Source organism: Heliangelus exortis, chromosome Z, assembly GCF_036169615.1.
Source record: "Heliangelus exortis chromosome Z, bHelExo1.hap1, whole genome shotgun sequence".
NCBI lineage: Eukaryota > Metazoa > Chordata > Aves > Apodiformes > Trochilidae > Heliangelus > Heliangelus exortis.
In genome coordinates this window covers 35,187,931-35,214,453 of record NC_092454.1, presented here as the reverse complement: position 1 = coordinate 35,214,453, position 26,523 = coordinate 35,187,931, and the positions used below count along the sequence as shown (strand labels likewise).

Here is a 26,523-nt window from a genome sequence, read left to right as displayed (position 1 = left end):
TTTTCTTACAGTAGAAATTTAACAGAAAGAAGTAAATTAAGCTTAATCTTCCTATTTTTAAATATCAAGTGTAGCTTAATAACATCTGATCTTCAAATATTTAAAATGAAAAATGCCTACAGAATAACAGATCCTCAGAGTTGAGGGAGTAACTGGAAAGTCTGCTCAACCCTTCTGTAATTAATGTAAGATTACTAGAAAGTGGTGAAAATACAACTTGCAAAACCATAACAGTACTACAACACCGCGATGTAATGGGGAAGTAAACTCATCTACTGTCAGTAGCTTCAGGGACAGCCAAAAGTTGCTCAGAGATATTCTGGGTCCAAGCCAAAATAAATTCCTTCATGAAATACTGAGGAAATAAAGTGCCACCTGATTTTTCCTTGGCCTCCAGTAATGAGGAAGTAATTAGTGATTATATCCAAATAAACCAGATCATTTTCTACATTACTCCTATGTCAAAAAATAGTATCTTCTGTTAAATTTATGTTCTGCTTTCCAGGACTCTAAAGCCTGTTCAAGTATCGTTCTGTGATTTGGCTTAGAATTTAAAACTTGAAATTATAGCCTATCTGAACTTTCTGAGGTTCACATATGCCACACTGTTGAGCCAAACTGTCTCTTGAACACCACACAACAAGTAAGTAAGAAATGCAGCACACAAACTGTGAACATTTTATATTTCAATTTGCATTCTGCTGAAACTGCTATATTAACCAAAAGCAAACTTCAATAAATTGGTACGTCCTTGTAACAAATGCAATTTGCAATGGTAATTATTATTCAACACGATAACACCTTCCATCAGAAAAATGTAATTAAAAAACCCAAGTTAACAAAATACCTAATTTCAATCAAACCTGTGAGTTTTAGAGCAGTCCAGAAAGGATCTCTTGCTCAGACTATGAGAAATGTCCCAGAACACTTGAGAATCCCTAACAGCTAGTCCTGGCTCATTATTCCCATGTTGAGTACTATTACTTGAGCATAGCCTAAACTATGAGTCACTACACTTCCCACAACATGAATAATGGTCTCTCTGGCACATATATTCATGTACTACATCAGCCATAGGAAACACATTGACTTGTTTTTCACAGCTCTTTTACTCCTCATACAAGCACAGTATGTGCAAATAAATGAATCATTTCTTTGACACAGATTTGCTTACATAATGGCTGGAATCCTTATCATCCACCTTTCTCTTTTTGATGTCATTAGTATATTCAGGGCCATTCCTGCGTTTATCTGTGCTCCGCAGACTGTCTGGGACCAACAGAGAATTACTCTGTAAAGACAAAAAACAAGGTCAATCAAAAATTCCTTTCAAGATTCCTTCATATATGCTTAAAAAAAAATCAAAATAAATGTGATAGATTCTTTAGAAATGTGACACCTACATAGTCTTTCATCCCATTTAATTAAACTCAAAGTCCTGAAGGCAAACATGTACGACTTCATGCATTCCAAGAAGCTTGGCTTTTCAATGTTCCACTCATCAAAAGTTTAGTTCATTTGTCAACCACCATCTATTTAACTAATTAATTCAATTGAATTTATTGTTTGGGAGAAGCAGGCATACTGCATTAAAGTGCAGCTAACAATGATTTTTTAATCTTCATTATATTTTTTTTCAATATTCATAATCAATATAATAAAAAAGAGACTTAATAAATACAATGTGATTTCCCATTTCTAGATCATAAAAAATAGATGAGGTTTTGGTACATCTACACCTGCAGGCATGAATAGATATATGAAAACTTGATTTAACTTTTAAGATAACAACTATTTACGAAATAAAGTTATGCAGCAGTCATTTGTTAGTTGCAGTAAACTCCAATTGGATACCTACAACAAATACATGGCAAAGATCAAACATTTTTACTTTCGGCATAACATTCACTGCTAGCGTGAAATTAAGGCTAAAGTGTTGTTTAATCAGAGTTGATCTGAAAAACTTAGGCCAACAGAGATACACAAAAGACAAAAGCAAAGACTAATCTCCTCCTAAAACTACATGGACTGCTTTCATTCATGCTAAATTATGCTAAGTACAAACTGTTGACCCAAAGAGAAAGGCATTTTAGACATTTTTCAGTCACATGACAATTTGACGTGCCTTCGATTCCCATCTCCATCTCCGTTCCAGTTAAAGCATTAAAACGTGTTACAATGAGTTCTTTTAAAACCAGGATTAGCATATGCAAGAGGGTAATTTGTTCAGTGATGTGTTAATGCCATGAACAATACTGAATGAGCAGAGAAGAAAAATCTCCTTTCACAAAGACCTGGTAAGCCTAGTTCCTAAAAGCCAAGTACATGCTTAGGTGGATAAATACATGCTCACATAAATATACAAGTAAACACGTATTTACGCACCTACCCACAAATATAAGTCCTCAAACATAAAGATACTAAGATCTACCCAAGAACCAGATACATTTACTCTTAATGTACCATAAACGCATACTAATGTCAAATGAACTGCGCAGTGAAAGGCTTCCTCTTTCAAACCTGTGGACACCGCTCTGCTTTTGCTCAGACGTTAATGTTTAGTCCCAAAAAAAAGGAAAACAGAACTGCGTACACAAGGCAATCTGAATCCTCGTTTTTCCCCGCTTCAGATGCTGCACTTTAAAGCCAACTCTAAGCTTTTTTATTCATGACTATTCAAGCTAAACAAATGCCAAGGGGCTTACATAAAGCATATAGGAGGGTCTAATGAAATTCAGTATAAAGAAGCTCAAAATAATGTCTTTACCAAAATGTTTTGCAGCTAAAAGGTGGGCTTGGTGGATCACTGAACTAACTGCCTTGACAAATGCAGCCTGAATTTAACTCCTCATCTCCTCCCACATGCACACAAACTCAAGGAGATTAGCTAGTTTGAAAAACATTAAAATCCATCTTCAGCATTTTGATATTGAATACATTGTGGCTGTAACAGTAGGAACATCTTAAAAAGCAATCTGTCAATTAATAATTGACAACAGATTTGAGTACTGCAAATATCTTTTCTTAAAGACGGAAGTCTTAGTTAAGGTGTATTTAAAATAATTTTGAAAAGTTACTACTTAAAAGCTTCAAATGAAACAATGAAGGCAAACAAAGTCAGATGAATAAATTCAGTTTCTCATTTTGAATTGTGGAAAATAAGTGTGAATAACAGAAAGGTGATAATGGGGCAACAACTCAGAAAAATTTAGCAACCTAGCTATTTGAAGTTACTACACAGAAGTGGGGAACAGCTTGCAAATTTTATTATCAAATATTCAGTACAAAGGCAAATTTTATTTTCTTCTAGTTTCTAAACAATGCTGGAAATATTCTACAGAGTTTGCTTTGTAGAATGCCAAAACTGTGAAATGTATACCAGGGATCTCCAAGGCATTCCACTGTGTCCTAAATGCCAAACAAGTATTATTAAACTTGACTTCTCCTTAAAAGACTAATGGCTTCCTTATCAAATAAATATATAACAATAACCTAAAGTCCTCACAAGCCTGCTCTACAAAACATGTCCCCTATGGTCATATTTACACTGCTTTTCTCTTATTCTACCATGTTAATTTTAAAGCACTGTTCTCTGGAATCAGAGCGTTCGTGCTAGAACCTGCTGTAGAGCATCTTACTTCATGATAGCTATACTGGCAATTGACAGTAAGAGGATGCTGTAACCAGCAAAACTTAGTAGTAACCTCAATAACTACAAATTTACTCTTTTATTTCCCTTAGGAGTACAAGCAAGTTCTAACAACAGAGACTAAATCAGTAAAGAATATCATAGAATCATAGAATCATAGAATAGGCTGGGTTGGAAGGGACCTCAGAGATCATCGAGTCCAACCCTTGGACTATGATGAAATATGTTCTGATGAAATATAGCTTGCTACTGTAACTTACTACCATAATACAAAACACTAAGATTTAACTTAACAGGATGAAATTAAGCATTTTTAAAGAATATGGTAGATCAGGAACACCAAAGTAACAAAGGATATAAACAAAAATACAACTAATAACTGGGAAAGAGATGGCCAAGCTAGCCTTGGGCCAAGGGCATTTCTTAATGCCATAATTTTAAGGTTCAGAGAACAGTGAGGATAGCCTACTAAAAGCCACTTTTCCTCATTTCATTTCTGGTAGAGCTTCTGGTTGCTGTATGTTCACAGTCAAGCTTCTCTTTAAAAAAAGTTATGCATTTAATCATCTGTCTTTTACCCAGCCTATTGACATCTTACTTATTTTTAGATGCAAATGAAGCATTTTTCTTTTAGCGATAATGTTTTTTTTTAAATAATGCTACAGAAATTTTCATTTTGGATTGCTCTTTGCTAACACATGCATAGCAGATATCCTAAAGACAAACTGCATGATGCTGGTCTTGGTTTGTCTTAATTTCAAGGGACTAGATACGTAATTGAAGATAATCCCTGCTTCATTAATAAATTCAGTTTATTCAGAATTACCAACACAACATCTATAAATCATGAACCTCAGATCAAAACAAAGGGTCAAAATCTTTTTTATGTATATGTTTTGGTTTTATTTTGGTTAATTGAAAATCTAGTCACATTAATCCCTTTTATTTAAGTCCTGAAAGAGGATTAAAAAAAAGCCTAATGTAGCATCACTTCCTGTCAGTTACCAGTTTCATAGGAGCTGCATAACAGGCAACTTGGGAACTTAATGCAACTTCACTGCCAGCAAAGTTAAAAACTGAAACTACCAGCAACAAATGTGAAATAAAAACGCAGTCATGATGCACACAGAAAGGCAAGTTCCGTATTAGGTATATAACATACACGATTCAAAAGCTGTTCCTTGACAGCCTTACCATTCCCCATAGGAATTACTTCCAAACCAAAAATATGTATGGCAGAGGAACAGGCTGAGTGTCCACTGTATCTCATTTAGTCCCAGCATAATACAGCACAGACAATTCACTAGAACATACAGAGCTGACAATTAACTCCATGTTGATCATTACAACAATTAAATAACAGAATTTACATCACATCTGTGCACATGGTTCGACCACACCTGGTCCCAATTAATATCTCCAGTGCTGGGCTCTATTTCTCCCCCAAAGACACATACACATTTTGTTTGGCTATTCACTGACTTGCTCTACATCCAAACCAACTGTACCCATTTCCCATTACAGCTAGTTACTACAGCTGACTTGTGCTTTTCCTTACCTCTAAGGGCTGCTGTGTTTTATTTAACGGTGGCACTGGACCCATGTTGCTGCACCACATACAAATGCAATCTACAGTTATACATATGTAGACACAAATAAATGCAACCCCTTGTCAAGCACACAAAACAGGACCAAATTGTATACCTACAATCAAAACATCAGCTGCTCAGCAGTCCTACTGTTCATACTCAGGACTTCCCGACAGGAATATAACAAAGGTTGAAAGAGGGACTAGTGCTTAACCATCCCCCAGCTAGGCACAAAAATATTGCACTCAGTGTTACTCAAGAATCATTAACTTTTATTTCTTGAATATGCTTCTAGCAAACATATGTAACCAAGACAAAGTTGATTTATAAATTCAGTAGGTTTTGTTTTACACTGCCAGTGATGGAAAGCTACTGACTTTGCCCTCTTCTCACCCACCATTTTGGCTTATATTTAGATTAGTAGGTGCACATTAGAACCAAGAAAATCTAGAGGCCTAAATGCATTTGAATCATCCTCCACATTGCATGAATAATCAGAAGATGTTAATAGACAGGCTTCTAGTGATTTCAGTATATTCTAGCTAATGTTTGTCAAAATCACAGTGTCCATAAAAATATTTTTGAAGATAATATAAAACTGGTCAGACTACCCCAATCTTCTTGACCTTTGTCTTACGTCTCATGAGGCTGCTCATATGAGCTACAAACTAAACTGCAAAGCAGCATCCCACAGATTTGTGTAAGCAACTGCTCCTGCATCCACAAAGCCAATACATATAAAAGATTAAAGAAATTCAAGTTTTCTGATTAAAAGCTATATAATGGAAAATAATGCTTTCCTCACAAAGGCTGTACACGTGCTATGCTGGAGAGTACCCCACATTTTCATACAACTCCTCCTATTATTCCTCTTTCTTTTCCCATTTAAAATAATTAAAACACAGAATCAGCTTGCATATAGTAAAAATCAAAAAACAGCATTCAATTGTGAATGCTCTCTTCCTCCAAGGCTGGGAAAGAAAGAATAGTACAGAGGGCAAAGGACACAGAATGGTTTTCTGCTTTAAGAAAAGAGCATTTGTTTTACAAAACAAAAGCAACATTTACACCTAACAGTGAAGGCAAAAAAAATGTCTTTGAAAACTTGAGAATATTCTTTAAGTCCTAGAAAACAAGCTAAACATTTTTCATTAAGATAAACACCAACTTTCCTGTAAATCCCAAACACATAATGAAGTCAATTTCACTGTCAACAATCATTATGGATATAGTGGAGTGCTTCAGAACACTTGGATTCCCACACTGTCCAAACTGTAGAATACTACAGCAATGGGAAAAGTCCAATAGACACCTAAGATGAGTTTGTAAGATGCTGACTGCATGTTTCCTATAAAAGAAAATGCAGACATCAAAGTTCTTTCATACTGATGTCTCTCAAAACTTTTAAGTTTCAGTTCCGAAGCCTGTTTACTTTGCCTTCTTCATTACCTGCAGCCAGACTGCATCAAAATTGTAGGGATGCCTGATTTCCCAGAATAACACAACCTAGTTGTAGATAGTTAAGAACTACAGCAGCAAAACCCCTACCTGCTCTTATCCATGTAGTCCTGTAATACAATTTTGACAAAGTATTCTTAGCAGTTATGTATGAAGTATATATATGTATATAAAAAAACGTAGCCCTTGTAGAACTGCACAGTAATACCAAGTATCATGGTTAACTTAGGTAACAGCACAAGTTTTGGCATCTTGTATGAAGAAAGCAAGCCAGGATTTCTGGCAGCACCCCAACACTTAATTATTGTGAAAATCAAATTGATCTTATCTTGGTGACCTAGATGTTACAAAGCAATTTGCAAAATAAGAGTCTATTGCTCAGTTGGAAGCACATGCAATAATTAAACAGTACTGCTGGCATGCTTTGTGTGCTTATGACCAATTCTACATTTTAGTTTAAAATACATTTTTAAGGATAAAGAAATTAATTAAAGAGACAATTAGAGAAGTTGAAAGAGGAAATCATTCCCAGCTGATAATTTTAACCACAGATTTGAACGTGATGGACAGGGCACAGGAGGCTGGGAAGAGAGGAAGGACAGGAGATGTAACAACCAAAGCTAAATATATAATTATTGCTCCCACATGAGCATGTGTGTGTGCACAAGGACAAAGAGACTGTAAACTTCCTTCCCTAGCTCTTAAGAAAAGCTGTTGAGAATTCTGCAATTGACTAACATCACTCAAAGAGATACGTCCCACTCCAAGAAATATGACCTTAACAAGTCTGGGGCTTCATTAAAAAAAATACCTTTAAATTATTTCCATAGTTACACTGTCATTAATAACATCAAGAAAGCTGAAATGAATGCTTCTTTCTTAGTAATCTAGAAACAAAAAAAGACTGTTGCAAATATTATGCAGAGATAGTTTCCAGAAAGTAACTGTCAAGGTCTGGCATTAAAAAAGAAACCAAAACCAAACCAAAGCCACAAAAGCAGCAACAAAAATCAGAAGTTTAGTATCATAAAGATATCTGTCAAATAACAGGTTTTAGTTATATCTTTCCTCACAGAGAAGAAAAATTAAATAAAAAAAGGAGCCTAAATTTATCTATGATCAACCAGCAAAATTAGCCTTGTTACTTGAAATGAAGTGAAAGCTGCACATGCCCACCTCCAACAGACTAATACAACAAGATCACTCAAAACACAACACTATACAAAGTTGTAAGAAAATTTTTTGACTGTTTTTCAGTTAAAACTGTCTACACCAATCCTACTACAGATTTTTATAAAGGAAAATGAAATAGTGCTATGGAAATTATACCTCAAGCATAAACTAAATGGTAAAGACATTAGTATGGCTAAAACAGATTCAGTTAGAAAAACTTCTTTGTCAGACAATTGTCAGACAAACTCCTAGGGCAAAACACTGTCATGACACCTGAATTTTAAGATTATCACCTGCTCTGCAACTCTAATTCCTGAAGATCCTAAAGGAAGAATCTTTAGTTACTAAAGGCTTGTTTTAAGTTGCAATCCACATTCTGTTTGATTTGGAGCTTCCCCTCCAACCCTAATAAGCAAACTGAAGTTCAAGCTTTGCCAAATTCATTCAGCTCCAGAAGAAACCTAATTTATACAGTCCTTTATATAACTTGTTGCTCTGCATAAAGCAAGAGATACTGTAAGAGAAAGCACACATGCTTAATATTATGAAACTGACTAAAAGGAAGACAACACAGACAAACAGTGATTATTACATTATGTAGAAGTGTAAGTATAGAAGAACACTGGTACTTACTGTGCCCGGCTCTCTGTCTGCTCCCGCAGTAATCAAGACATGCCCGTTCAGACACAGAGGCAAAAACAGAAATAAAAAAGGGGGGAAAAAATTAGAACACAAGCCGCCAACAGTTTTAAAATGGCTTTTATTTATATAAGTCATTGCACATTCCTAATACAGTGATTTCCTGAAAATTACAGTGTTTTGTAAACATGATTTACAGTTTAACCATACACGAAGCCTAGTTTTATTTCATGACAGAATAAATTATTTTCTCTTCAAAAATTAGTCAAGTGCAATTTTGCCCCATATTTAATTGCATACTAGAATTCAAGCCTGTGAAACTAAAGTAACAGATGCAATTATCTAAATCTTTTGTTTGAACACATTAATTTCAAAAATTAACTTCTCATTCCCCCTACCTTCCCACCCACCCATTTAACAACATTACTTTCTTTGAAAAAATTACCCATTATGTAGTTTAGCAGTTTTCCACAATATGTTGCAGGCCACTCGTGTTACAACTAAGCATTTACTAGGATGTCAAAATGCCCTGCAAACTATAGAGCAGTTGACACCTAGTGATCCCCTTTTAAAATAGTGAAAAGTTCCAAGCTGAATTTTGCTTCAGTCATATATATGCAGACATTTTTAAGTTTGCCAACAGTTTTTTGTTTTGTTGTTTTTTTTTTTTTTTTCTGTCATTCTATGTAACTGAAATTCTTTAGAGATGCACATAATTTGCAGCAATGCGCAAATTTGACAATGTCCTAATAAGGCCTGCCATGCCTCTCACCTCTGTGGTGTTCTGCATCATGATGCTTCTTGTCATCTTTTATTGCCAAGTGAGACTGCCCACCCAAAGCACTAGAAAGGGCAAGAAGGCCAGCACTGCTTCCGAGTGGAGGGATTCCCGGAGGCTGAAGTCCTGATGGATGTGGTGTTAGAGGCACTGGAGGTCCATGGCCATGGGAGAGATGTTGAGCCTGCAACTGCTGCTGCTATTCCCAGCAGTATCACCATCCCCAGAAGAACACAATGCAGAGCACATAGTTTGGGAAGGAGAAGGAGAAGTTTGGTTAATTACTGAGAGTCAACAGAGGATTTTTTTCATTTGCTTATTATAAATCTAGCCTCTCCTCTTTGTCCTACCACAGTGTACATACTACATGATATCGTGCTGTCTGTGGAACACTGTGATCATGGCCCATAAACCAAAAAAGGTTAGCTGGGTACTAGTTCTGCAGCCTGTGGAGAAGGTTCAACTACTGTAAGTTCCTTGGAGCAGCTACTTTGGGCCACAGCCTCACCAGTGACAAACACATGACAGCAGAAGCTCCGAGTATTTTTCCCTGTCTATAGAAAGATATATCACTGCTCTGGGGGAAAAAAAAAAAAAGTTTCACTAGCAAAAGTGATTTAAACTCAACCCTGTCTCTTCCCCCAGTTTGGAGATAATGAATAGGTTTCTATTTTGAATATTAAAAACCCTAAAAGACACTGCTGAACTTAGTATTTAGTGTAGTTAAATTTATACTTTATTCAATCAAGCTCTTAAAAAAAAAATAAACTAAACTACAAAATAAAACAATAATGAGCTAACACTTTAGGAAATAAATTTGAGCTTAAAATCCAGGTATTCTAGATAGCATCAGTAAGGTCATGGAACTTCCAACAAGAAACCTGGTATAAATTAAAATACCTCCATTTCTTTCAAAAGCAGCTTGCAAGTTCAGTATCACAATCAGTGCACACAGAACCCTGTAACCAATCGCGTAAATTAACTCGTAAACAATTTTAGAAACAGATTCTTTATAACAGAATGAATTCTCCATAGTTCAAATATTAAGATATTTTCTAGCTAAACCTGTTTTAGCTAGAAACACCTCCAGCTAACCATTTAATTTTCCAAAAATATTCAAGACAGATTTATTTAGGAAATTAAAACTCAAAACCATCTTTAGCTTAGCTGTAGCTCCCCTTTGGTGTGCTACAGGTAAGTAGATTTTCTGCCTCTTTCCTGCTTCCTTGAGCCTGGGCATATGAAAAGAAGACAGAACAGATCTCTCCACCTTGGCCATGCTTCACCATCCCTCTGCTAGAAGACAGATCCTATGAAAAAACCCAAAGTGCCACCCAACTCATCAGAGAGAAGACAGATAAATGAATGTCTGAACAAGATCAGCTTTGCTAGATGCGAGAGTTTGACCTGGTGAATACTAGTGGTATGCCTGTTCCTGTAAGAGCAGGCACAACTGTTATAGTACTGCCAAGCTACTGAAATCATATCTAAGACTACAGTTTACATTATTTCACAATTTAATCCAAAATAATTCAAAATGATCCAAAAATATATTGTCTGAGTGTATGTGTGCCAAGACTCTTCAAGAAAATTCTCAACAATACTTGTATAACATCTACTGGCATATGAATGACTTCATCTGTTATTCTTTAGATAACTACTGTACCCCCATACATTATTTCCATAACCCCATCCCTAGACACGCCTTGTGATGAAGACATAGTAGATTGATGTTGAAGAACTATGGATCAGAGCCCAGTCCCTGTAGTCAGTTCTATAAAGCTACAAGTTACTAAATCTCTGTGTATCAGGATTTTATTTTCAAGAGCTGCACAAGACTTCTTATTCTCTACTGCAATATGCACATCTAATCAGTATCTATGCCAACTTTTCAGTATGTTTAAAAAGCAAAGTAAGATGAAAGTAGTTCATGTTGTACTATTTAGTGTGTTTACTACAACCCAAAAAGTAACATTTTGAAGGAAATTATTTTAAGTAGTCACAGAAGTAGATCACCAGCTACAAAATCAAGCAGCTAGAATCAAACTAGAGAAGCTTCATTTAAGTGAGGAAGTACCAGTAAAGAACACTGTAGAGTCTGAACAGTCTGTAGAGTTTTTGCTTTTTTTGTTGTGTTTTGGGTTTGGATTTTGTTTGTGGGCTTTTGGTTTGGTTTTGTTTGTTTGTTTGTGTAGAGTTTTTTGTTTGTGTGTTTGTTTTTTGTTCCAATCTTTATCAGGACTTTAGCAGTCTCAATAATGTTTCCTTAAATCAGGATATACCTGGTATTTTGGTAGGCTCTCTCAGAGAGATGTTATCTTAGTCTTTCCCTTCCTTATTGACCACTTAAGCCAGGTTAGTTATCTGCAGTCTAGCCATGAGACAACAGTCATCAGCAGTACCATACTGCATTAATGGTATTGGTTTGACTTGTACTCACCTGCACTACCACACACTAGGATTACCTAGCTGTGTCACACAACGGGCAAAGAACAAAAAGTTCCAAATTGGTTTCATGGAAAAAAATTTCCTCCCTTCTCAGTGAACTCACATTAGCTATGAGCATGGAAAGGTCAAAACATGGAAAAGAAGTTAAATTGTTTCCATACTTGTCCCTGTCCCTTCAGGAAGCCTGTGTAGATTCTCTTTTATTCATGCCTCTCTTGCTTAGTTTAATGAGAAAACAAGTTAAACTGCATGATTTCAGGGAGCATAGCTTAAAGTCATAGAATCATAGAATCATAGAATAGGCTGGGTTGGAAGGGACCTCAGAGATCGAGTCCAACCCTTGAACAACTACCGCCACAGTCACTAGACTATGGCACTGAGTGCCATATCGAGTCGCTTTTTAAATGTCTCCAGGGACGACGAGTCCACCACCTCCCCAGGCAGCCCGTTCCAATATCTGATCACCCTTTCCATGAAAAAATTCTTTCTAATATCCAATCTGAACTTCCCCCGGCACAATTTAAGACCATGCCCTCTTGTCTTACTGAGAGTTGCCTGGGAAAAGAGACCAACCCCTGCCTGGCTCCATCCTCCTTTCAGGTAGTTGTAGAGAGCTTCAGAACTCAAACCTAGAGAGATGTTACCTACTATTTCCCTGGCTCTGCTCCACAGCCTTCGTGTATTTTGTAAGTCACAGAAATGAGGAACAGATTAGTACCCTCTAACAGGCTGTGAAGCTGAAAGTATATGATGAGAAGAGCTATATCCAGTTTCACTGACCGGACCTGCATACAAATGTTGGGGAGCAATGCCCACTGTAGGTTGTACGATGAAATATGGGATTGTAACAGCAAATGCACCTACATAACAACTTAGTGGCTTTGCAGAATGGTAACCGAGGGCAGCAGAGGAGAATGGTATGCAAAGATGCTTAAATAGATAACTAAGCTAAACAGACTTAACACTGAAAACCTGATTAAATCTGTTGGCTTAAAACTTCTGAGCCAAAAAAGGTGTATAATGACTTGATGCTTATTATCTGAGGCTCACAGCTGTTCAAGACAGAAGTATACTAATTGTTTATATATTTCTGATTTATAATAGTTTTAAAGTTCTCCCTAACACATGAAGATGATCCTTTCCAGAAGTTCATGCTCTTTACATAATTTGAGCCGTTAAAAGTATATTATATTGTCTTTGTAGAAGGGGAAAAGGGAGTATGTGCTGCACACAAAGGAAGAAACTAGACTAGGGAGATGGATAACAGTAGCACTCACCAGATGTATTTATTAACTAGACATTTGCCATAGCAGATCCTAGAAATAATTATATTATGCATATAATCATTTTCCTATCACTTCAAAGACATTAATGCCTGCTCTGTCACCTTTTAAGAGCTTAACAGCAGTGAGATGGAGTAAGCTGGCAGCAGTATCATGGTCTACTAGGCATGTTCATTAGCAGTTAATTAAAAACTAGACACCTGCCATAAGAAATGTGCTTAAAAAAGATGAGTAACAGGTCTGTCTTACTACCAATTATGATCATTACTTGCAGAGCAAGGGCTGTGTCCACTTTCAGAGGGAAGTGGGAAGTTAGAGAAGAGTGCGATGATGCATACATAAGCAGCTGCACTGAGATAATTAGCTATAGCAGTGATTCTTAACACATCAGTAGTTCACCTACCATTTTGTTGCAAAAACACAGGTTCTTCATATTTACAAAGGGAGAAAAGGAAAAAAATGAACACATGAAAAACATTTATTTGAGCAAGCAACTCCTAACCATTTTAGAGGTAGTACGGTTATTCACCTTCAACATCCTAGGCAAGTTCAAGCTATAAAAAGATCTTTAACTAGGACTTAAAATTGGACATTAATTTTAAATCTCTGCTAGTTAGTAAGTCTCTGTGAAACTAAGATTTCCTATATGTAAACAATGACATGCCTCCTTTAGGCTTCTTGCTTTTCACAACAGAGCATGAGAATCAACAATCCCACTTTCCTCTTTAAAGTACCTCTATGAGGTCACAAACACATATGGCTTGCTTAAAAATCGAGTTTGAATTCCTAGGTTTAAACAGAGCATTCTTCTGTTCTTGAAGAGGTATATGATGTACTACTCAGTATCTGTTGAAAATAAATTAATTAAAAATCAGATGTGCTCGTACATCAAAAATGGAAAAAAGGTTGTAACTTGTCCCAAACTAGAACAGCTGCCTTCTCTTGTGCCCTTCGAAATAAGCATTTGGGAGCAGAAAATTTTCAAAAACCTTATCAGTGCTAGCACCAGTAATACTATGAACAGATTCCCCTCAAACTCAATAGAGCGTTCCAAGAAAAAAAACAAAACCTCTCAATCAGAGAATTCCTTTAGAGACCTGAAATGTAAAGAGCACTATTTTATGTCAACTTCTGTAATTATCAATGACATACCTATTGGAATTGAGCGCACCCTTAGCAAGTTTGCAGATGGCACCAAGCTGAGTAGCACAGTTGATTTACTGGAAGGAAGGGAGGCCTATGCCAACCTCAGGGGGTTCAACAAGGTCAGGTGTAAGGTTCCTCGCACATGGGTTAAGGCAACCCCTAGTATCAATACAGGCTGTGGTATGAGGAGATTAAGAGCAGCCCTACAGAGACAGACTTGGGGGTACCAGAGGATAAAAACCTTAGATATGCAGAGGATGAAAAACTTAGATATGCACCAGCAAGGTGCACTTGTAACCCAGATAGCCTACTGTATCCTGGACTGCACAAGAGTGTGGCCAGCAGGTCGAGGGAGGTGATTCTCCCCCTATATTCACTGTCATAAAACCCCTGTCTGGCATACCATATTCATTTCACAGTGCAGCAAAGACTTGGACCTGTCAGAGCAGGTCCAGAGGGTGGCCACAAAAATGATCAGAGAGGGCTGAAGCACCTCTTCTACTAAGAAGGCCTGAGAGTTGGGGTTATTCAGCCGGGAGAAGGGAAAGCTCCGCGGAGACCTCATTGCAATATTTGAGCTTATAATGTAGGCCTGTAAGAAAGATGGTGAGAGACATTCTACCAGGGCCGGCAGCAACAAGCCAAGAGTAATGAATTTAAGCTGAGAGAGGGAAAATTTAGGCTGGACATAATGAAGAATTTTACAGTGTGGGTGGTGAGCCACTGAACAGGCTGCACAGACAAGCTGTGTGGTTGTCCCATCCCTGAAGTGGCTGGACAGCCGTACCTAGTAAAAAGTTCTCTTGCCTATGGCAGGGGGTTTGGACTTAAGTCTCTGCAGGCTGCTTCTAATCCAGACCATTCTATCATAGGTTAAACAGACTGATACATGAACAGACTGATACATGAACCAAATGTGGATCATTTACTACTTTATTGTCTAAACCAGCTACAGCATCAGAAGCTGCATTTCCCTCTTCATTGCTTTCGGATGTTTTTAAGTTTGTTTCTTTTTTTCCTGGGTAATATAACTATTAGAATAGTTCATTACAAAGTATGTTAGCAGTCCCTGCAAGACACTTCTTTCTTACCTATTTGAACCTTAATCTTCAGTACCATACTACCAATCTGCAAAATCAAGCTCCAAGTTTGCTTTCTTTTGCTGATGACGTAGAACTGGGATGAGTGGCTGATCTGTACTGGGGCCACCTAGCTGGAAAGCAGATCTAAATAAAGGGAATTGGGAGTCCAGGCAGACTCAAAGTTGAACATGAGACAGCAATGTGCCTTGGTGACAAAGCAGGTGAATGGCATTCTGGACTACATTAGACAAAGTATTGCCAGCAGGTCAAGTGAGGTGATTCTTCACCTCTTGTTATCACTGTTGAGGACACACCTGGAATACTGGTGTCTGATTTTGGGCCGCCTGGACATGAGACATGGACATACTGGCAAGCATCCAACAGTCAGTCTAGACAAGGCTAAACAGTCCCCACTCTCTCAGCCTGTCCTCACATGCAAGAGGTTCCAGTCTCCTCACCACCTTTGTGGCCCATATTTGGATGGCCCAATGTCAGGGAAAGAGACAGTGGACACAAACAGAAAAATGAAAGTTCCTCCCGAATATCAGAAAACACTTTTTTTTTACTGTGGTAGTGACAACCCCAATAGGGCACAGGCTGCCCAGTGATACTGTGAAGTCTCCAACCTTGGAGATAATCAAAAGCAATACAGACATTGCCCTGGCAGAACTGGCTCTAGGTAGTCCTGCTTGGGCAGGGGAGTGAACCAGATAATCTCCAGGGGTCCCTTCTGACCACAAGTATTTTGTGAGTTTCCAGTTGCTTACTATTTTCTCTCAATTTTGTTTCTTAAAAATGAGCTAACTACTACAACCTTAGTTACTACATAATTCCTTTTGAAACATGTTCCTTTTCCTTCATTTATGCCTTCATTTTTTTCTTAACATCCTATAAATGCTCAGATTTTATTCTGATAGATAGGAAGCTACACTATACCTCAGTATAGTAACCTGTAAACAAACCTGTAAGTGGTGACCACTGCATCTCTATCTAATGAGCTGAGAATGGATCTTTGGTAGTTTTGTAGAATTTGTTTGAAATCTATTGTGTAAGCAAGCCATGGTGCCTTGGGTGCAGGAAGAGAATGTACCTCCAGAACAAAGAAACGGTCTTCAGCAAACCTCTTCTATATATAAGCCATGTGAAATGTCATTTTCTATGTACATTTTCTATGTACTACAGATTTAAGTGCCTATAAGGACAGTACTGGGAAAAGCTATATGTATATTTCATACATAAAACATTTGTGAAGCAGTGGCATTATTTAAAAACCCAACTAACTCATGGAAAAATTCTGTTACTTTTTCATGCTTTAGTATAGGACATGCATCAGATAGCACTTTTAGGTTTTATTTGTTCTTCATTCCCACATAACCAAAACAAAACAAATCAAAACATTAAAAAAACCAAACCCACACAAAAAACCCCGAAACTTTTTACTCTGTAAACCAATGTCAGAAAGCAAATATCAAAGTCAGAAGATGAAAATGTTATCTTAAGTTTGTTCTCTGTTATTGTTTTCTAGTATGAGAATCTGTTTTAAACTAGTATTAAATTTCTGAACAGAAGTTTCTTCCAAATTTTTCACAGTTCCTGTTTCCACTTGCTTAAAAAACATGAACCACACTAGTAAGTCTCAATTGCATATCAACTTTTCTGAAGGACTAATGGGTTGCATAAATTGCCTCATATAAACCAGAAAATTGATACTATAGTGAGATAAAGGCAGCTCTCCACACAAACAGTTGCCAGCATCCTTTTCTCACAAATTAATTTCATCTCTACTGTAAATGAAATAAGGCTGATCTCCACACTCCACTGATACAGTGATTTTTAAGAACACTAACAAACTAAGCCCCTGTTTCACTTTAGCGATTAACACCTGAATCAGATACAAGACCCTTAGCATGTCCCAAATACTCCATGAATATACTGCAAAACATGAAGCTTATGGTTCTCCAGTAGAATCCTATCTGTTCTCCTTTCTTAATTCCTTTTCCATTTAATCACTTGATTCCATCCTCTCTGTGTTATGTGCCTGTTTTTCAAACTTCACTTTTAGTGCTGTGCTACAGGATCCTTCTTTCAGAAAAAAGTCTTGTCTCTTCACTCTTAAGAAACCTCAAAATAGGAGAAGCAATGCTGATTTCAACTGGCTCATAAAGACCAATAAATAAATAATAATAAAAATAATAATAAATAAAAAGACCAATTCAGGCTCTGGTGCTCTCACTACACTTTTACAATGACGCATGCCCGTTTCAATATAAGACATTTATTGTACAGATTTATGCAACACAGTTTGGTCACAGAATACTAAAACTGGCCATCTCTAGAGACTGTTTTGTTGTTTTTTTTCCTTGCATTAGAGATTAAACTACATTCTTTAGTCTTTCTAGAGTAAGGAAAGTTAGCATAAACACTTACAAGGATAATTCTCCATATACTTGCTCTATAAGGATAAAAGTTCGTTTCTGCCTAAAGAAAGAAAAGAAAAACTAGCTGCAGTCATGAAGCTGTCATGCTAACTTCTCTGAAACAAAAACATATATTTATTGATTGGCGTTGTAGGTCAAGATATAATCCAATGCCATAGAAAAAATCACAACACAGGAAGATGACAGATTTTGATGTGGGACCAGCAACTGATGCATAGGTGGGTCACCTCCAAAGAGACCACAGAAGGCAACTGAGACAGCCAGCAAGGGTCAAAGCAGCTATACCGGAGCCTGGATCTACCTAGCAAAACTCTGTATTAATTTTTTCATAACTACAGTAGAAAAAAATTTTGAAAGCTCCTCAAAGTCATTACATAAGGTATAGAAATACTGAATATATTTTTAGCCTGTATTTTAGATTATGTTCTGTAGTTCATGGGAATTTTCTTTTAAACAAGGAAAAGGAAGTTTTTCAACATGAGAAACTTGGTTTGGCTTGGTTTTCTATCAGTTTGAATTACATAACCAGTGCCAGCCTATCTACAAGTACAGTATTGTTGTTGAATCACAAGACCCCATTTTTAATTTTAATACTGCATCTAGTTCTGTACTTATAGAACTGAGATACAGATCTTCAGTGCTCCCCGATGTAATGTGAATAGCAAATGTAAAAATAATTTCCAAGAGTAGCTTATTAACCATTCATTAGTTCCCCCATCCCCACTATAGTTTGCAGATACACAGACAGCAAGGGAGAAATCTTTTTCTAAAAAGCACTAAGCTGAGCAGCAGCTCTAATCTTTGCTGTGCCTTTTTGTCTCACTTAAAAAAGCTAGGCTTCTCCACCCTTCCTTCTGGCATTTTGGAGGGCATACCCAGGCACCAGAATTAGAAATATAGAAAGACATTACACTTCAGGGCTCTTCATGAAGTCCACTCCTATAAGCAGTAATGACAGAAGTGGATGACCCCACCCAAATGATTTGTCTCCACACTCAGTGAATGAGCATATTAGCTGTTTTTCCTCTAAAGGAACCAGCAACTCAGCAAAAGTTTAGTGATAACTGTTTAAATGGTATGATTTTTAACATCCCAATGACATAAAGAAAATAATTATATTGTACTTGCCAGCATGACTGGCACCTTCACAAGAGCAGATCTAGCACTAGCAGCCTAGCTGTGTTGTTGAGCCTCTGCAGATCAGCCCACACCAGCAGAGCCCTACAGTCAGGACACAGGGTATTACCAGCAGATGGAATTCTTACAGTTCGGTGACATCGTCTCCCCAAGGTGCATTAGCACTCTGCTGGTGTAGCTGCATCCACATAAGGGCTTTTGCCAACACAAGAGTTTTCTTCCCTCCTCAATGCTTTTAGACACCGTCAATCAAACTAAAACTTAGTAGCATTCACCAAGTGCAGATCCATTGAAGCATGGTTAATGTTTATATCTGCATCTCTGATGGCATCACAACAAGGAGCCTAAGAACTAAAGCCCTTTTGCTGGCACAACCTTCTATATACACACACACATATATAACAATTTATACATCATGCATTAAGATATGTATCATGTAGATATCATTAATAGTCATACACTTACTATTTATTCTGTATATATTACATAGAGAGATTTTTTTTACACATATGTATAAATATAAAAAAAGTTCTGTGTGTTTCTATATGTAACTTTTTCACTGATAGCTATCCATCTGAAAATATGTATTATAGGCCTGGCTTAAGAACAATTTCTGTCTCAAGGGGTTTATAGCAAGAAGAAAACAGAAACAAGTCAGAAGTTCTAAGGTTCCCTGTATTGATAATAGTAACTTTTTTCCTTACATTGAGTGTTTTTTGTTAGGCTAAATTCTGAAGAAATAAGAGACAAAGAGCAAAGCTGAAGTTACACTGGGTGAGAAACACTCAACAAAGGAACCAGAAAAGCTTTTATATGGGACAGATACCACAGGGAAGGAAGGAGTTGAGGGACAAAGTGGAAAAAATTATGCTTATGCAGGAAAACACGTCTTCCCCAAAGGACTTCCCAGACTTTAAAGGAAAGTAACTAATTCAAAACCACATTCTAAATCCTACAAAAGACAGCCTTAAGTTCTCTTAGTCCAGACAAGAAAGGCTGTTTTTCTAAAACCAGTTACATTCTTCTGAACACTGTCAGTGTCAGTTCAAGAACAAAGCCTTCCTTTAATTTTAGACAAGTACATATTGCTTTCTCTGAAGACTCAGATGCTAGCCTTAGGTCTCTAGAATGAAGCTGTCAGCACACACTGCTTCTGGTTTGCAGAAGCTGCCAGCACATTTTTTTTTTCTGAGGCAACCATCAATTCCTGCTATTACTCACCTTCTAACCTCAAATTTGCCTATTTGGCTTTTTAGCTACTGTTAGCATGCTACTGCCATCCAATGACTCTCCAAAAGCTTGTTCCTGCTGCCACAACAGCCAAAAACAACTAGTTCCAGCATGCACCAATTTAGAAATGACTTAAAAGTTATTAGTCTGGGGGATTTTATTACTAGTATATGGTTATCTTAAAAGGTATTTATTTTCCTTCCAGGCTCTTTTAGACTCCAGACTTGGTGAACACAAAGATAGTAATAATGGAACCGAAAGGCTTTTTGGTAAATTAAAATCCAGAAGTACAGTATAGTATTTTAAATCATGATCATCACCTTTTCATTCCAGCTGCTATTAACTAAAGAAAATAAATATATAAAAATTTAAGATATATCAAAGAATGAAAGATATGACAATAATGAGAAAAGCATTAAATTGATTTTTACTCTTCCAAGTCACAACCAGATTCTTGGAAATTTCCTGTAGATTCTGTAACACCTCCTGCTTATCAAACGATGATCACTTCTGAACATGTGTTCAAGTAATCCACTTTTTAATCCTTGCGTTTACTACCTCAATGCTATTGCCTGTAAGTGTTCAACTTGAAGCTCCTCAGCTAGATAGTACATTTTAAAAACAATAGTTCTCTGGAAATTAAGTTATACAAGACAGCAACTTTGGTAAATCAGCAAGTATTCAGAAAAAGAATACTGTTCAAAACCAAGGAAATTAACTTTCTCTCCATTCTTTTCCCATCCTCCCACACAGCCCCCATAATCAACAATTTGCCTTGCTCTTCCCCCGTGAAAAACATAGTGGGTTGCTGTTTTCTCACACATTTCCAATGTTTAATATTTACAGTACTCACATCCTCCTATATCTTCCTCCAGCATCTCTGCACTTTCCTACTCCCAGTGACTCTACTTTTTGTCACAGTCACTCAGTTACATGTATATTTTGCCTGTGCATTCCTTACCATTCCTGCCAGCACACTGGCAGGTAACTAACATCAGTGTATCTTTGCTTCTCAAAACTAGGTCTTAGTTTCTTTCAGATCTGTGTTTCATTCTCTGCATTTCTCTCTTCTACAGCTAAGTAACCTACACCCCTACATCATTCAATATATAAACTCACAACACCTTTCTGTATCCCTATTTGGACTGCAGTATAGATCCATGCTTTGCTTCATTCTTATTTAACTAACTTCTTTGCATTTGATTTTGACTCATGCAGTCCTAGTTGAGTTTCTCTTTTGTTTGGGCCAGCTGATTCATTCCTCCTGTCCAGCTCCTTCCTCTTGAAAACCTATGATGGACTTCTTTCAACAGGAGCACTGAAGGTCCACATTTCCATCTCAGCCTACATGACTCTTTACCTACCCCAATTCCCATACTTGTCTCTCTTAAAGGATGAATTTAAAAAAATACATTTGTAAGAGAACATATGCTCATCTTTTCAGCTTGTCTCTTCTACTTCATTGATAACTTGGGGAAAAAGTGAACATTCACAAAATCTATCCTCAGACATAGAAAGCTGTTGCATCTGTAAATGCTTTAACCAACAGAGGCACTTTGAATCACTCTCTTGAGGAAGTAATCCTCTCCTCTGGGATTAAAAGACCTACCCTGTACCAATTACTTTTTTGTATCTATGTATTGATTCTCCTCTGCCTCAACCACTTTCAAAAGCAAAACAGTACTAACACCCATTTGACTTCCTGGTAGACTTTCAACATTCCATTTATTAAAGCTCACTGAACACACTTGCTGTAAATCCTTGCCTTTAACCATCCTGTTCCAGCATTTTAACCCAACTTTAGCCCTTTCCATTCCACCAAAACTATTCTTTCTGAACCAGTCTGTTTAACAGACCCATTTGGAGCCAAGTTCTCAAAAAGAAAGGAATCATCACTTCACATTATTTTCCTCTGCTTCTACCTAACCCTTCCTGAAATCATACTCTCCATTAACTTTCCTGGTCTTCTGCTTACTTACTATTACACCAGCCACACAGGTTTTTCTAAGCTTGCCAGTCCCTACTGCACCTCAGTCAATATGCAGAACAGACTGACTCACAGCTCAACAGCATTTCAACATGTACAGTCCCTATCTCCAGCACCTGCTCAGTAGACAGTAATCTAGAAAGTACTACCAACTCAATACTGTTACCTCACATACTCAACTCATCAGAATCTGCCTTCTCACTCCATCTGCAGTTGCAGATATGTATCCTCAGGTTTGGAAAAAAATGTCATTAGCAAGAGCTCAGCCATCTCCCTTTTACTCCATTCTTGAAAGCTGTTTATCTTCAAATGTGTAACTGTACACTTGGTCTCATCTTTGACTTAGCTTAGATATTACATCCAGATGTGGAAAGCATCTTTGGTTGACACTATCAACTATATTTTTTTACATTTTACATACCTTCCTCCCAGGTGATCTGTTTTGAGTAGAACAAACTACCAATGCACATCAAGAACACTTTTTTTTCCAGTAAAAACTTAGTGGCACTAGCAATAAAAATATGACCATTTTGGGGGTATCAGTATTTTGAAAATACTGAGTGTCATGCTGACAAATACCTTTCACACTTTGTTACACATTTTAAACTTGAAAACTAAGTCTGGAGCCTTTGTATTCTAAAAGCATCTATCTAGATGCGGACATTCTCGGGAAATTGTTATACAAGACATCAACCTTGGTAGTTCACTAAGTATTCTGAAAAAAAAGAATAAATAACACCATTATTTACCATGTAATTACAGCTACAATATAGTTTCAAAAAACAAATATGAAGAATAACAAAAAATATGAAGATGTTGCTACACAAAAGTTCCTATTTCCAGAGTCTATCTAGTAATTTAGACTTTGGGTTAGCTAGTTTATACTAGAAGTGGAGACACAGTTTCTTGTGCTCACTACATCTCATTTTATTAATTAAAAAAACTAGGCAATTTTCCCACCCTCAGAACATAATACAGATTATAGCCAAGGAGGATCTAAAGTAATGCTACAGCTGCTTAGCTCTTCCCTTGCACGAAGTTCTGCATTCGTTTCTGGTCTAGTCTGCATTTCTATTCTATAATGAAACATACAGCCTAGTTATTTATAGGCTTTCTAAGGATTAACTACACGCTCATAAGAATAAACCCTCAAGAGGTTAACCTCATCTTGTTAAGCTTCACACACTACAATCCCAGAGATAGCTGGAAACCACAGCCAGGAGAGAAAAAATAATCTCATATTTTGTTAATCCTTTAGCCAGTCACCTCTTGCAACAGTGGAGAGGCTTCTCAGAGGCCTACAACTCAATCTGTCTCAAGAGTACCATCAATCCAAAAGACACATACTTCACAGAACCATTTGCCACCTGTTTCATAAGGCAAAAATAAGACACAGTTTACTACTCATCAGTACACTGAAATCATGCATCTAAAATGCAATCTCTAAAAAAGAGATTTGGCTTATTGCTTATATTTTCCATTAATGTATTTGCATATTCCACTCATAAAACTACCTAGTTATTGATTCGAAAGTAAATCTAACAAATTTTGAAATTAGGCATTGTTTACATCTACACAGACAAATTTAACCGTCCCTTATACTTCCTAGCATAAACTTTGAGTACCTTTGATTTTTCCAGCCAGATCATATCTCTCAAAAAAAAACCTAAAAACCACAAACTACAAAACCTTTAAATTAAAAAATTATAACCTACCAAATGCTTTCATATTATGATTTGGATTATCCCTTAATCTCAGTTGTGGACACTGCTTGGAGCTGAAGCTGTGCCAAGAAGTTAACAGGTACACTTTCAAGTAAAGGTTTGTTTTCCTATTTACTTAATAAAATTGCTCCTCCATTCAACTCTAGTATAACAAATATTAAAGATTGTTATTTAAAAAACTTGGAAAGAATGTTGTTTAGCCACACTGTTACCCTGTGACTGGAAGTTAATGCCTTCAAGAACATACAAGAAAAACATAAGGCTACACATATGACTGTTAATAACCAAGTATCATCTACAGTTCTTTCCTGAAATGAGAATTTTAATCAGCAGAGGATTAGCACTGTTTCCAAGCTCTCTGAGTCCAACCATAGTACTATTTTTAAAAAATGTGTCAATTCACTCTTTTGTGCATGGGCTTAATGCACACTGATTCCAAAGCCTTGCCTTGGACTTTCCAGGTAAATTATCTGAAAAACCTCAGTTCTGTGAGACTAAGTCCCTATCCTCACAGGCTGTCCTCCAACAAGCTTCCACTCTTTTCAACTGGAAATGAAAGTATAAAATAAAGTTAGTTCAAAGTCATCTTGTATTTCAAAACATTATTGCTGCTAATTAAAAGCTTACTTCCCTTCCAGAATTCATACATGGCCCACCAGAAACAGGAATTGCTCTAATTCGGGCAAGCCAATTGGTAAACTCTTGAATCATTTGGTGTCAGGAAGCAACAGCATAAAGGCAGAAAGGAAGGAGGGAAAGAAGTCAAACCCTGACAGAAATGCAGATTTTATCTAATCAAGAGAAGCTCCTGAACTGGACCATCAGTTAGGAAACTGTTGAAACCTTCCTCCTATCCTCAAATTTTACTGTACATAAAAATCCTTGGTACAATGATGCCAAGGGGGTACTTTAACTGCATCTTCTACTGCTACAGATTGCTCCAGCCTGTTTGCATTCTGAAAATAAGTTCCACGATCTTTCTTGCTCATAATACATGTCTAAACTGTTAAATTACTATTTCTTATCTTGAAAGACACTGGCTTTTAACAGCATGGCCCTTCCATTGTTCTTCACACTAAGTCGGGTCCCAGAACAATACTGACAGCTGCTATCAAACTGGGCTGTGCTCACTCTCAGTGCAGCTGCCGCTTGTAGCAACAGACAAGCTTCTGATGTGTCCTCCCCTCTGGGGAGAGGGCTTGACATGCTGCGTGCTCAGCGAGGGGAAGCAAAGGTCCACTGAATTGTCAACCCAATTTTATGCCATTCAGATTTTCCAGGATGCACACCATCCCCTTCGAACAATATCAAGCATATGTCAGAGTATGAAACTTACTGTTCAGCACAGGATAATTACTGACCACATAAGACTGTAAAAGATCGCTATGACATACATCTAATTTTAACATTATGTATATGCATGCACCTACATGGCCCAACACATTCGTTTCCTCATTCACACTGTTGGATTTGTGTGGCACCATTCAGAAGTCTTTCAGAAAACATGGGAAATGATCTCTTCTGGTAAATCTGAAATAAGTTAAAATAAAAGAAGGCAGCTTCTATTCTTCCTTCCAAAGAGCTTTGTACCTTGCCCCCAAAAAAAGTTCTTAATTGCATGTGGTCTTGTAGATCCTATTGCTTTTGACAGACTATACTGCACAAACTTTAAAAAGAGATACATGACAGGATGTGCTACTTAGCCTCAACCAGTTTTGCCAAGTCCAGCAAGAATGCATTAATATATTTTAACACATTTTCCATTTACTGAATATGATATATTTTAAAACCAGTTCGTTAAAAAGAGTTTTCCATTTTCACCCTAAAAAGTAACAACTTTTAAAAAGAATGCAAGAACAATTAGTTCTCTAATCTCTGTTAATCAAATACCAAAAATGCACATGTGCTGTATTTCAAAGATGAAACCAGGTATTCATAAAGTAATTCATTACACAAGCAAAGCATAGAGGAGATTGTGACAAATACAGATGTAATTGTGTGGGTTTCTAAAACGTGATTAGCAAATCAACTAAGTAACAGTCAAAATTTGATATGAAGGGAAAAACCAGCAGATTTGAAGGGGGGTTATGTTTATGCAAAGCTAATCTGTCAAGTGTAATAAAGCAGCTTGAATAAAATTTAAGCTGAAAATCCACCGAAGATCCCCATTGCAGAGAGGAAAAGCTATTAAAAGGAAATGAAGGTCACCCTCCCAGTTTATTTCACCTAATTGACTGCCAATCGCCTACCACAGGCAAGCCAACTGCAGATCTGCAATTGAGAAACTGATGAAAGAGGAGTTTTCAAGCTGAGGCTCATTCTTTTAATCCTCCCTCACTCCTATTTTTTTTTTTTCCATCTCCAGTTGGGATGTAATTTTAAGCACAGATGGATTAACTGGTTCCATTGTCTGTAGACGTCATTGGACTATGGCACTGTTAATCCGTACAGCAGCATGTCTAATTATCATTACAAAGTGTCTGAGAGAACTATAAAGACCAGCAGGGCATCTTCTCACAACCAATTAACATAAATTGATAAATGAGTAATTTGAATCCGCTCAAGGCGCTCACATATGAATAAAATCAGAAAGGACTGGTTTTTGTTTCGGCTATTTCTTTCACTTAGTCTGGAAGGGCAGAAAACAGCAGAAATATTCTAGACTTAGTGGCAGGGGAAATGAACTCATGTAGGGGAAGGAATGTATGGTTCAGAAAGTTCATTAATACAAAGCAAATGACTTGTGATTGACAACCAGTCAC

At 37.1% G+C, this 26,523-nt stretch overlaps 1 protein-coding gene across 10 annotated transcripts in view; it reads right to left on the bottom strand.

Annotated features, from left to right (window-relative positions):
- Positions 1-26,523, bottom strand: part of LOC139790351 (transducin-like enhancer protein 1) — a 76,126-nt gene that overhangs the window by 26,027 nt on the left and 23,576 nt on the right. For 8 of the 10 annotated variants that reach the window (XM_071732077.1, XM_071732080.1, XM_071732081.1 and 5 more), the window contains 3 exons: positions 9,281-9,485; positions 8,503-8,519; positions 1,175-1,291 (listed from right to left, as the gene is read on the bottom strand). In XM_071732077.1, the coding sequence (XP_071588178.1) occupies positions 1,175-1,291; positions 8,503-8,519; positions 9,281-9,485 (339 nt within the window). The remainder of the gene's footprint in view (positions 1-1,174; positions 1,292-8,502; positions 8,520-9,280; positions 9,486-26,523) is intronic. The other 2 variants (XM_071732072.1, XM_071732076.1) reach the window with 1 other exon arrangement.